Genomic DNA, 13,626 nt, shown 5'->3' with positions numbered 1-13,626 from the left:
CATGGCTTCAGCACAGAGCCGGGACACAATCCTAAGGCCGAGAAGCTGAGAGAACAATATGGTGTCAAAGCCATGCAGTGCTAGGGCCCAGGAAGGGGTGGCACGTGACATAATGGCACCAGGGAACAGAGCTGGCTCAAAGGCTGCCATAGCCCATGCTGTCCCAGGCCTGGAGAAAGTGCCTTTCCCTTCTGCAGTGATAAGAACTAATCACCAATAAGTATAAAATCAGTAAGGCCCACCAGAAAGAAGACAGTAAACACCTGCTCCATATGCAGAAGCGAAAGCTCCAGCAGGACTTTGCTAGAGATAACCTTCCCATGAGGAAATAGACCAACCCATTTTCTCCAGCAAAAGAAATTCACATTTAAAAAAAAAATCCATCTTAAGTTTCAACTGCTTGGGAGGCTGAGGCAGGAGTCTTGCTTGGACCCAGGAACTCAAGGCTGGTATGAACAGCATATTGTAGCTGCATCTTAGACAAGAAGAAGAAGAAAAGAAGAGGAGGAGGAGGAGGAGGAGATTTTATCCATTGTTTGTGCTTTCTACACCAGCAGCAAGACAACCCCCCCCCCCCCGTTCTAGTTATAACATGTAGAACCCTGAACTCTGTGGCTACTGCAAAGGAGCCCTCTGACTAGCTAGCCCAGGTTCTAAGTGAGATATATCTTCCTCCTGCCTATAATAGTCTCTTCCCTAGTTTTATTGTTGTTATTGGTTTAGTGCTCCATCTGCTGTATGGGCCAGAAGAGATAGGGCAGGTGTTGTGGTGTGCTGTGCTAGGTCATGTAGTGATCGCATGCTTACTGAAATGAGTAAGCTTTCATCGAAATCACTTACTCTGGACCCATTAACAGGATAATGCTACACAATCCCTGCTAGGAATGTTCAGGGACTACTTTGTCAACCCAGCTGGGAAAGCCTTGTATGCTCTAAACCCACAGTGGCTCCCCCCACCCCCACCCCTGTTTCTTTTCTCTCTTCTTTCTGCAGGGATGGGGTAGAGGATGGTGACAGCCAAGGGGATGGGAGCAGCCAGCCAGATACCATATCCATTGCCTCCAGGACCTCTCAGAACACAGTGGAAAGTGACAAGGTAAGACAGAGTCCCCACCTTCCTTCCCTTTACCCCAAGCTGTGGTTGGTTTAACTGACCCTAGAGAATTGTGCTCAAAGTTCCTTCTACTCCAGAGCCAAACAGCAGGGGCCAGCTGTATCATGGCTCCAAGGGGAAGGGACAGAGCTGGACTGGGACAGTCACACAGCGTAAACAGTGAGAAAAGCAAGGTGTCTGATCCCCCAATTTACTCCTATGGGGCCGCTGGACTGCTCCGCCTCAAGATAATGGACTACTCAGAGAGGCTGAGTTTGGAACTGTGTCCTGAGATACAAATGGCTGTGACTGGCTCATAGTTACAATGGTTTGATTGGGGCATATTTAAACATTAGACAAGTGGTTTGGAAAATATAGTATAGACACATAGATACTACTCAGTAGGGACCTCTGATCCAACAAGACTCCAGTGAAGAAAAGACACCCTTCCCCAGCTACGTACCCAGGGCTCAGTTCCTGAGAACTTAGGGGAAGAGGGGGCACCACGTGGCACATGAAAGATGGTCATCCTCTAAGAAAGCCTGACCACTTGTCTCCCACATCTTGGAGCAAGCAGCAGGAGGAGTCCTGAGGGGAATGCAGGGAAGGCACTGTGCCCGGGCATGTACTCAAGCTGCCTAAGGAAGGAAACCCCTGGAATCTGCAGCAGAGAGGACGGGCCCATGGCCTGACCCACTCGCACTCGCCCACCCAGAGTCCCCAGGAGGAGGTAACCTACCGCAGCATAGCCATAATGCGACTGGTGAAGTCAGACTTCCCCAGACACTGCTTGGCCTGCAGGCTGCTCTTCCACCTCAGGCAAAAGGCTAGCCCTGTTCTTGATTTTAATTTTTTCCAAGTTGTGGGTACCTCGCCACATTTATTAGGTTTTTCCTTACTGGGAAGAAAGCCAGTCCGTATGTGGACCGTCCCTAGACCTGCTGAGATAAGAGCATCGCATCCCTAACCACACTAATAGACTCGTGCTCAAGGACATTCAAGGTTAATTCCATCTGACAGCTGCTTTCATGGTTTAAAGCCATTTTCAGGGGCAGAGTAAATAGAACATTTGAGGGTTTTTTCTACTTATCAAAATACAAAGGAAACTATTTCTATGTTTTCCTGGCTTCTCTGGTCTGTTGTTTAACAGGATAACTAAAATATCCTATGAATACAAGTGTTCTTTTTTTAAAGCTGTCCCTGGTTGGTAAGTCATGTGTGATATTGCCCATGTTTAGACTAGCTTTGTTGTTGGGGCCTCACCCCTCACAGCTGCTAACCCATCTCCAGGGATCCTGACATACACAGAAACCTCAGGCCGGGGCCATTTGTCTATTTCTTTTCTTGCTGGCAAGGTAAGTGAGGGTAGACACACCTTTGATACAGGCCTTTTATTATACATGAGGGATTTTAATACTTATACCTTTCTCTAAGGAAAACTGAGGATCCACTGAGTAACTCACCCAAGAAAAAATTAGTAGTCAGTGTCAGAGCAGGAACCAGAACTCAGGCCCAACCAGTACCACTGAATGCACAGTGCTGACTTAATCCAGCCTGGTGTTCTTTCTACACATGCCACACACAGACCAGACACATGCTTTGTCAAAGCACCTGCCATGTGCCAAACTCTGTGCCAGATACTGTGGAGAGACGTGCGCTGTCTGTGGAATGTGAACCCCCATCCGTGCGATTCCTTGTTTCCTGTTGTCTCTATAGCTGAGCCACTGGTCCCCTCTGAGAACATGGGCTGTGTCTGTCTGTCCCACTGCTGTCCCCCTGGCATGCAGCATGCATCAGGGCTTGGGAGTCATTTGTGAACTCATTGAAGATTATAAGTTTACACTGTGAGGTCTCGGAATAGAAGAGCAAGAGGCAACTAAAAACAGATTTCCAAAAGTAGCTAACTATGCACACATCCTATTTCTTAAGACATTAAAGAAACATAGACATTCTGAGCAAAAAGCTTAGTAAGCTGGAGTCCTGTCCTCTTGGACGCATAAGCTCCCAGCCTCCTTCTCTGGCCCTAGGATACAGGCCAAAAGTGAAGTCAGAGATGCTGTTCCATATACAAAGTCTGAAAAAAAAAAACACTTATTCTCAAACAAACAAAAATAATAATAATAGGCTGTTGATGAATATGTAGTACTCTTTAAAATAATCTCACCCTTCTCCCCACCCAGCAGTGAGGACAAGGCAGCCATGGGGCCCCTGGCAACCTATGTCTCCCTCATCTGTGAAGCCATTCACTGAGATCTGAATTCATAGGTGTTACCAACAGATTCCAGTTCCTTCCACCTTTCCTAGGAGTCAAGGAAGCCTGGTTTCCAGGTGACCAGATAAAAGTCTCTGGACTGACTCAGACAAACTGTTCATAGTCAACAGAAGGGTAAATGACAATGGCTTTAGGGAGGTCAGGGCAGAGACACCTCCCAGCAATTAATTGTGCCAGCAGTAGATGTTCCTCAGAATGTCAGGTCTTCTTCCTCAGATGGGAAGGGACGATCTGTCAGTGGTCAGCTGAAGGGCGCTAGGAAGTCCACTTTGGGCTGAGGCACCCCTCCAGTCGCCTATTGTATTCTGTATGCTGTAGTGTGAGGGAAAACACTGGAACCGAGCTGGATGCATCCCAGCTCTGACACCACTTCCGTCAGCTTACCCACAGGTCAGTTTTCCCATCCACTGAACAGGGTAATGGTGTCTTCTCACAGTATTATTGGGAAGACTAAGTAGTATATATCTGCTTGGTAGCTGCCTGACTTTTGGCAAAAGCTAACTTTCAGTCTTAAGGTATGAATACAATGTGCCAGCAGACTGGGAAGAGCTTTGTGAGTTCTTTAGCAGAGTTCCAACCTCTGGCTTCATCACTATCAGCAACCGTCAGCAGCTTCTTATCTGTTAGTCCTAAGATGATGTGGCTTCTTCGGTTTACCTCTCTATAAACAGAGCAGCATTTCTCCTCCACCTTCCATGTTGGCCTCTGGAATCTCAGGCATCAGTGTTTGTTGCTAGCCTTGACTCCTGGGTTAGCTTATTATTAGCAGACTATGATCTACTTATGTCTGACATTGAATGATCAGATTTGAACAATGGTGGGTCCTTGGGCTGTAGGTGTTTGGAGACTCTCACCATATCACTTTTCAAGTCTTTGAAGGCTACACTAGAAGTCTTCAGGTTCTCCAGCTATTGATTATATTAACATGTCAGGTTCTCCAGCTATTGATTATATTAATATGTCAGGTTCTCCAACTATTGATTATATTAATATGTCAGGTTCTCCAACTATTGATTATATTAATATGTTCCCAGATTATTCCATTTCTTAGCTACTTTCCTATGAGCTTCTTTCAGTATGTAAATTCTATATAAAATGGGGTATTTAGAAGGGTAGGCAGCCTGCATACAGGAGCTGGCTGTGAATATCATCCATCTTGTAGGGCTGCTACCTTCAGAAATGTTCCTAAAATGGTCATCGTGTCTAGTAGAGTACCCAGTGCTGCTCATAAAATCTCCAAGCCTTTTTGTGGCCAGACTTAGTTAGGCGGGTGACTTAGCAATCCAAGTACAGGACAACTTTGTGCCCACTTGACTCTCTTGTCCAGACTCATCTCTGTGTTCTAGCATGTTCTGAATATAAAATATTCCATTTAGTATGTTAGCTACATCTCACAGAACAGTCTTCTGTTCCTTCTCCATATTCTTGTTTTTCAGTAAGATTAAGGAAAGGGAATGTAGCCTCCTTTCTCACTACCATGTGGAAACCCCTCATCTAGCTCTTCTTTAAGGCCTTAAGAGGGGGAAATTCTACCACTTGTCCCTGAGGGAGAGGAACTGGGACTGTTGGCTTATGCTATGGGTGCCCCCTCTTTAGTGAGAAAACAGTTTATTATTCATAATTCCACATTAAACCCTTACAAAGCTGAGCTGAGCGCCTCAGTAAATAGATCCTACTAATAACACTCCCAGACTTGCTTTTGTTTGATCCTCAAATGGATCTGCATAATTAGGTTTCCCACAGGCCTGTATTACACAAAGTGTTATTTCTTCAAGGCAAATAAAAGTGCTTCCTTCAGCCCGCGGTAACCCACAGTGGGGCAAAGCTGTTCTGTCTACTCTGGGCAGGACATCCCACCCATTCATCCCAAGCCTTTCACCTTGAGTGCTGGGGTTTGCTGCCACACATCAGATATCTAGAGTCACTGAATTCGAGCCATGATGCGGTAGGTGTCACTGAAGAATCTTTTTAAGGTAACGAATGCCTTCCAGAGGACAAGCATGTACACTGTGATGAACGTGGTGTATGCATTCAGGGCAGGCACAGTGGATGTTGTCAATAAACGTGTATTGAATTAAACATCACATGCCCATCCTACAAGAAATATTCTTCATGCAAAAAGCACTGTTAGGCTCTAGTCATGCCCAGGTTAGCTGAAGAGAGAGAAATTAGAAGGAAATTTAATCATGGCTGCTGTCCTCTATTATAAAATAATAATAATAATAATAATAATAATAATAATAATAATCACTAATGGAGTATCTCACAACTGGTGTGTGATCAGAATATGGAATGAGCTGCTGTGAACCAGGATACAGAATAGACCAGGGATGCTGGTGTGAAACAGAGAATGAGGAGAAGCCTGGAGGCTTGCGGGGCTGACTCAATGGTGTTAACTTTGGATTGTCAATTCAGTGTGGTGGGTTATGATCATTTTTGTTTCAGTAACTGGGAAGGAAGTCAGGGAGATAGCTGTGGCAAGAGCCCAACTAAGGCCAAAGCAAATAATTTCCACAATTCCCTACGACTCTGATAGCAGCCGTGACATGGTACCTTTGACAAGGCAGCCTACTCACAGAAGCCTTGTGAGTATAGACTCCTCTGGCATTCATTAGAAGCTAATAGTCTTCACAGGCATACACACACACACACACACACACACACACACACACACACACACACACACACTAAACATGTATCAGGACATAAGAAACAAGGTGGGAGTCAGAGAGAAAACTGTGGCTTTAAGTTGATATCTGTATAAGGAACCAGTTCTTGAGTTGATGAAGTTCCCTGTATTGGCAGCTTGGTAAAGATGTAGCCCTTGGGTAGGTATCTTCATAAGGATATAACCCCTACATTCATACATTGGTAGAGACCTAGACCCTGTGTTGGTGCGTGGATGGGGCCTAGCCCAGCACCAGCATATTCCCACTCTCTCCATTCATGCACTGTTGTGAAGCCTGCCTGACCTATGTCAGGTTCTATAGTCTGTACCGAGAATACAACAGTAGACAAGGCAAGGCCTCACCATCTCCAGCTTTCATTCCTGAGTGTAGGAAAAGAAAGCATCCAGAAATAAAGAGAATAGCATCTCCATGTCCTGCTAAGAACATCAGAGATAAACACCTTGTCTGTTTTAATTAGATGTAAAACTTATTCTGGTTGGATAAGGGACAGATCACTCAGGGCAAAGGGAAATCTCTTCTATCAAAGAGTTCATGAGTACAGGCAGAGAAAGAGCTTCTCAAAGAATGCAGCCTAAGTCCAATTCCTCACATGTGGAGTCCTAACTGAGGTTCCCATGCGTGTGATCTATAGAAGGTATACAGGGCATATATGGATGTGTTCGGATGATATTAAGCTCAGTCTGATTCCTCCTGATGCTCCAGGCAGGAATCGCCAACTGTGCACTGCCTGAGCCAAGGGCCTTGGTCTTCTGTGTCGGATGAGCAGTTGGTAGGCACAAGAGCTGTGACTGCACTGTCAGGAAAGATCTAGGTGGGTGCTATAGCATCTACCCTGGGGAGCATAGTGATGTGGTAGCAGGGGCATGGGTCCTGGACTCCATACTGACCTGCTTATGACCTACAGTGGTCACGTTATATCACAACTCTGTCTCTATACAAAGAGAGAAGTGGCCGTCTTTCCTAAAGTTCTGAAGGACCAGATGAGATCCTATCTGAAATGTGTACAGCACTCAGGGACCCAAGGAGCCCAAAGGGGATGGATGTTTCCTGAAGTTTTAAGAGACCATGTTTTACCTCTAAAGAGAAAGTTGAATATCTGTCAGTATGGAGATTGATCAATGTGAAACTAATACCAAGTTATGTGTTTTACTTGAGAAATTCTTAAAAAACCATCAAGAAGATCAGCCCTTGGTTTGAGACATGTGGTCATGACAGGTGTCCTGGTCAGCTATGTGTGCTGCCTGCTGTCCTCCAGTCTATAAGGGCTCCTAGGATCTCAAGCAACCCTAGGGAAAAGGAACTATAACTCTTCCACCTCAAAATCTTGGGACTCAGTAGATTTATAAACTATTCATAGATAAAGAGAGTTGTGCTGCTCCCCATCCCATATCAAATCCCTTGAGGAAGTACCTGGGAAGAACGTAATTTTATCTCCACCTACCAAAGCTGGGAGTGGCTGTATAGAACTTGAACCGTGAAAGCAATGTAGTCTTGATTCTCGGGCACATTCCAGACCTCAGCACATTAAATTATAGCTACAGCATAAACCTCAACTAAAAGGATTTGATTTTCCTCAATATCTTAGTCCTTGTAAGAAAATACCACTTCTACTTTATGATTTTAAGCATCAAATGTGGTTTGGGTTCTTTACTGGTTTATTTTATGTTATTTAACGTTTTCTTAAAGCCCAGGACCAAACTTGAAACTCATCCTTTTTCCTAGCATAGTCTTCTTGTCACTCTTTTCCATGGTGGACAGGAGGTGAGATGGAAGTAGTAGTCAATAAAGAGAGGAGTCCAGGACCACCAGGACACCCAGATTCCCATTGATGGGTGCGCTGCCACCCCCTGGGAGCACAGCTCCCACCTCAGTGATGTTTGTCACAGTATCAACTTGGCTTTTCAGAGCCCCTGAGCAGAGTGTGAAGACTTGCAGTTATGGGCTATCTGTCAGAAGTTCCTTGTGTATATGAGTGACTCCAATCCCTTCTAAGACCACCAGAGGACAGGAAATGCCCACTACCGGAGACATAGGGCAAAACCTTTCTTCCTAGCATTATTTACTTCATAGCACCACTAGCATTCCACTTTTTAACGTTTTTCCCTGAAGAAATCCATCACCATAATTGCCAGTCATCTGAAAAGACAAGGAAGTGTCATGAGCCCAGACAGGTAACAGGAAGCCTTAGGGGTTATCTGCCCATGTCAAACACTCTACCTGCACAAAGTGTCTCAGTTCTAGGTGGTGGTGCAACACAGGCATCCTCAGTACAAGAATAGAGAGAGTAGTACAATATTAGAGAGAGTAGAAGGGCGATTTACCAATGGTGGACCTGTGTTTTGTAAAGGCTACGGGCGTTACTCGATGCCTTATCTCATTCAGGGTGAGCCTGAAATTTCTAATTATAGAAATTTAGAGAAGCTAGCACTCAGGAGGCAGAGGCAGACAGATCTCTGTGAGTTTGAGGCCAGCCTGGTCTACAGAGAGGGGAGGGGAAGGAAGGAGGAAAGAGGAAGGGAAAGGGAAGGAAAGAAAAGTTGGGGCAAGGGAATAGAAAGAGACAGACAGACAGACAGGAAATTTAGAGAAATCCCAGAAATCATCAAACCCACATCCTTCACTGTTGACAAGTAACTAAGTGACTTATTCAGAGTCACAAAGCCAGTTAATGACAGTTCTAATAGTCAGGCCCAAGTCAGTCACCCAAGTCAAATCATTTAGAATGATCCTTCTGTTGTGACCTTCATAGCTGAGTTTGGGGATCTGTAGAAAACAAGTACCGCTGTGGCCCCCTCTTGAGCTGCTCCTGCCCCCCAACACACACTGCTATATAATGCCCACAAATCCACAACAACCCTCAGTAAGTTGCACTGAGGTGCTACATCTATACAGTGGCTCTGGGCTGGCAATGCCTATCACAGACTCTTCAGTACCAAGTACTCGTGACTCATTGTGGCCTTGGTGGGGGTGTGATTCTGCCCCAGAGTCGTTCATCCTCCCCAGAAGATTCCTGTCAGTCTCTAAGCACTTGGCAGTGAGCACTGGGATGCATCACGGCTGATCCCTATCTGGGAGCTGCCTGGGAGGAGCGAGTTTCCAGTGCCAAATCAGCCCCGCTGGAGTCCCGCACCAGGGGAAATTCGATTTCATTGTTAACATTGTGGTGGAAGGCAAAAACAAATCTGAAAGCGAGCCACAATGTTCAAGTGTATTAGCTGGCGGCAGACCGCGGCAAACAAGACCCAAGTAAGTACGCCTCCAGTCTCACACGTCATTCTAGGGACAGGGAGACGGACAGATGGACAGGTGGGCACGGCTGGAAGGACAGAGGTGGAGAGTGAAGTGGAAGCTTTCAGGACAGGGGTTGTTCTGAAGGCTTCCACAGAGACCAGTCAGTGTTCTGTTTAGCCTCTCCTCCTCTGGTCTTAGGTAGGTAAAAAGTATTGTACATTTAAAAAGGGAAGCAAGCAAGCAAGCAGAGAGAGAGAGACAGGGAGAGAGACAGACAGACAGAGAGAGAGAGAGAGAGAGAGAGAGAGAGAGAGAGAGAAAGAGAGAGAGAAAAAGAGAGAGAGAGAGAAAGACTTTGCCTAATGGATGAGCTTAGCAAACTGTGGGAAGTCTGCTCTTCAGAGCTCCTGGTTGAAGAGCAGTGGTGTGGGATTGTGGTACTAACAGAGAGCCCTTTGGACAGGTGATCATTAGCTGTTTTGGAAACCTCAGGCAGAGACTTTGCACAGGGATTCGGAGCAGCATGGGTTAGACAGCGTAGACTGGCTGGTTTGAGCCTGTGGCTTTGTGGTAGCTGGTGCTCCTTCTCTCTGATGCACTGTGGTAGGAAGCACAGGTCATAGTACCAGTTGCGATAATGTAGCATTCTGGGGGAAAACCTACTGGGCTGACAAGTGGCTCGGGATTGCCCTGATTCTTGACTTTGAACCCCGATAGAAGCTTCTCGCCTAGGTTTACCTTGATGGCAGTTGAGTGCTAATTCATTTGTTACTGTTGGCTTCTGCAGCGTGTCTCTCATGAGCACTGTGGGGCAGGGTGGTGTAGATTTCTGTGGATGGCATTGGAGTGGGGTCATGTGATCACTGTTGCTGGAAAGCAGGATTGCCAAGAAAAAGAAACTAATAAAACACCCTCCTTGGAGGATTTACCCATGGAAAGCAACAGTAAGGACATCTCCCAGGAGCAACAGGCAACAGGTGTCCCCTGAGAGGGGCAGCCAACTCCGCGTTGAGGACTGTCTTTATGAGAGAAACTGTTCTAGGTAGTTTCGGGACTGTATGACCAGACCCTAGACAGTGTCCACCCCTGTTTTCAGCTGGAGCCTCTCCTCACTCCTGGCCTGCTGCGTACAAACCTGCCCCTGGTTATGCTGGAGCAGCCATTTCTGCATCACAGGATGGTTAGATTTCTGTCCCCTCCTTTCTAGGGACTTAATGCAGAGGCTTACAAGGTTCAAGAATTCCCGTAGCACAGAGTCCACCATGTCACCTCTCTTCCTCTAGTGACAACAGCAAATCTTTGTCCCATTCATGAAATTTTCCTTGACAACTCCCCAAAAGAAATGTTCGCAGGATATGTGCTCTGACATTGAACTTTAAAGCAAACCAGCTGGAAGTCCCAGTCTGTAAATGTGCTGTCTGGAGAACAGGTTGCTGGGAAATTCACAACACACTACCATGAGATGGTCTGAGGAGAGGAGAGCAGAAAACTCTGCCAAATCTCTTACCACTCTGGATTCATTTATTTTTCACTTCAGCGTGGTTGAATTGAGTTTTCCCGATGACCAGAAGCATGGATTTGCTCTATACAGGACAGCCTCTGTCCTGCATGTGACTGTAGGTGGCTGTGCAGGTCCTGTGTGTTCTTTAAACGAGATGACAAACATGCAGGCTCCTGCTTTCTGCCAGTTGCCGTGGGGAGCAGCAGAGAAGTTGCCATGATGAATGTGTCTGTTCAGATACGATTCATCCACACCAGGACAATGCCGCTTGAAGGACAGATTTAGCCTGGGAGCAGAGAACATTTTGACACTAAAAGTCAAAAGTGTCCTTGCCTTGAAGTTCATCTTCCATTCAGTTCTCCTTTGTATCAATTTTGAGCCCAAAATATTCATTCTTATCCTAGATAATATGTCAAAAGAGTGGGGTTTCTGAAACATTTGTATCAAAGCATTTTATTTTTATATAGAATCAGACTTTTAAAACCCACAGGGGAATTACAGAATCACAGAGAAGTCTCCTGCATCATCCTTTACCCAAACCATTTTATATTTCTTCTTGCTCATCTAATTCACACTGTTTTCTTTAATGAGATATATTCTGGGTTAATAATTGAATTACTGAGGCATTAATGGAGTTGTAGTATAAGATGCATATATTCTTCTAAAGACCTTCCTTTAAAATATACAACCTTGTACATTTATTTATTCTTTTAAAAAAAAAAACTTTCAGGCTGTTATGATAGCTCAGTAGGTAAGGGTGCTTGGTGCCTAGCCCAGTGACCTAGACTCAATCTCTGAACCCCACATGACAAGGAATGGAACTCCTGAGTGGTAGGTTGTACATGAGTCTTGAGCCAAATTTACATTCCAACTACTGTGCAAGAAACCCTCGGAGGTTCTGCTTTCCCAGCTGGTGAGCTGGTGGCATTGGAACACCTGCTCCTGATGAAGCTGTGTTTCTCTGATTCCTCATAGGACTGCACATTTTCCCACATCCTTGAGACAGCCTTGAATTTCCTCCTGTCCAAAGTCTCCACTCAAGCTCTTTATCTATCTCATAGGTCACTTGTAGCATTTATTTATTTATTTATTTATTTATTTATTTATTTATTTATTTATTTAATACTAGGAGTATATAGTTATTAGTCTATGTAGGCTATATATGTAAATATATGTTCTCAGTCTACAGCTTGTCTATCTCTTCTCTGATTTGCCTCTTGATAAACACATAATTTGATTTTTAATGCACTAATAAGCTTGAGTGTCATGGGATGTGACAAAAAGCATTTCTTATATGTAGTATTTCAAAATAGCTTACCATTTATATATCCACAGAAGAGTGTACCAACATGAAGACCTAACACGTGCTATAGGTTTCTGTCAGCCCTCAGTTGTGAAGAGTAAGAGCCAGTAAGTGACTAAGATGCATTTACGTTGTAGCTTATATATTATAATACACTATATGGCATGTAGTAGGGTTGAGGCAATCAAACATGTTAGAAGAAAGATGATAAATACAATGACTTTGTCACCTGACTGTCCAACAAGCAAATCCAAGATGTGGAAAAGAAGTCTGTGTGTAACATAACTAAACACCTGTGCACACAGTAAGCCTCTTCAGTCTCGATTTTATAGACAGCCTTGTGATTTTGGTCTTCAGTTCCTTGACCTGTCGGAGGGCTAAGTTACTTCTGTATGTTGTCACAAAGGCCAAGCAAATGGCATCAAGGAGGATACAGAAAAACCAGAACTAACAGGAATTCATTCCAGCACTGTCTCATGGCTGAAGCTTGGCTTGGTGCCAGTTGCTTTCAAGGATTACATAAGAACCTGTGAGGTCATGTGATTGGTTTCTCCAGTGGACTTTAAGTCCACAAGGATAAAAACATGTTGGTCTCACACCTCTACTGCATCACCAAATCTTAGCAGTGCTAGCTCACAGCTGACTTTTGATAAATACTCATTAAATACATAGTGGCGAGTGAGCAACAGTTGGACTCAAGGTGGTGTGTTTGGCATCATGGTCAAAGAGTCAGGACATTAAATCTGGGAGGATCAGAGATGGTTCCACACATGGCTTTGCTACCAGAACATACTAGGGAAATGAAGACATTGGGAGAGGGAGGAAGCTCAGTTCCGACAGGGAAGTATAAGATAACTGGGGCAAGGAGAATAAGTTTCCTAGGTTAAAGTTAAGTGTTTATGTGGTGGGTCATTTCCCTAGGTTTGTGAACATGAGTGCACTTTTGGCCCAGTCTCTGGAAGCCAATATGCTGCCATGTCCTGTGTGTAATTCATTCTCTCTTGCCACCTTGCAGGCATTGTAGAAGGTCTGCCCTTGAGCATGACTTCCCATTGTTGTGTCATGTTGGAAATTTGTCCCTGGGTGTGTCAGGAACAGCAACATGCCTCTGAACCATAGCAGCATCCCCCAAGACCTTACACTTCCAACAGTTTCAATCCTTGCCTCCTGTTCTGTGTCCCTCGTGTGTCCCCCCCCCCACCCCCCGCTCCTGGGCCCCTAGTTGTCTGCAGACCTCTCCTCTCTGGTATACATGTAATCATCTTTGCTTAGTTTTTTTGACTCGTGTCTTTTATGCAATGATCCATCTGATCTATTATACTGCCTCATTCTAATGTCCTGTCCTGATGGACAAGTCTCTGACCTTGGGGAGAGTCCTGCTACAATGCACCTTCTTCGATACTAGAATGATTCTTGGCATTCATTCCTCCCTCAGCACTTTGTGAGACAGTATCTCCCTCCTCTGTTCACATCTGCTTCTCGTGAGTTTTTATCTCACCCACTGAATCACCAGGTTCACAACAACAGGGTTCGTGT

The 13,626-nt window shown here is 45.0% G+C and overlaps 1 protein-coding gene across 37 annotated transcripts in view; it reads left to right on the top strand.

Annotated features, from left to right (window-relative positions):
• Nucleotides 1-13,626, top strand: part of Kalrn (kalirin, RhoGEF kinase) — a 604,205-nt gene that overhangs the window by 400,910 nt on the left and 189,669 nt on the right. For all 37 annotated transcript variants that reach the window (XR_001781845.2, XR_001781844.2, XM_011245955.2 and 34 more), the window contains one exon: nt 994-1,096. Coding sequence is in view for 35 of the 37 variants with exons in the window: in XM_011245955.2 (XP_011244257.1) it covers nt 994-1,096 (103 nt within the window). In the remaining 2 variants the exon portion in view is untranslated. The remainder of the gene's footprint in view (nt 1-993; nt 1,097-13,626) is intronic.

Source organism: Mus musculus, chromosome 16 (genome assembly GCF_000001635.26).
Source record: "Mus musculus strain C57BL/6J chromosome 16, GRCm38.p6 C57BL/6J".
In the NCBI taxonomy this organism is placed as follows: domain Eukaryota; kingdom Metazoa; phylum Chordata; class Mammalia; order Rodentia; family Muridae; genus Mus; species Mus musculus.
This window is presented reverse-complemented; position numbering and strand designations above follow the sequence as displayed.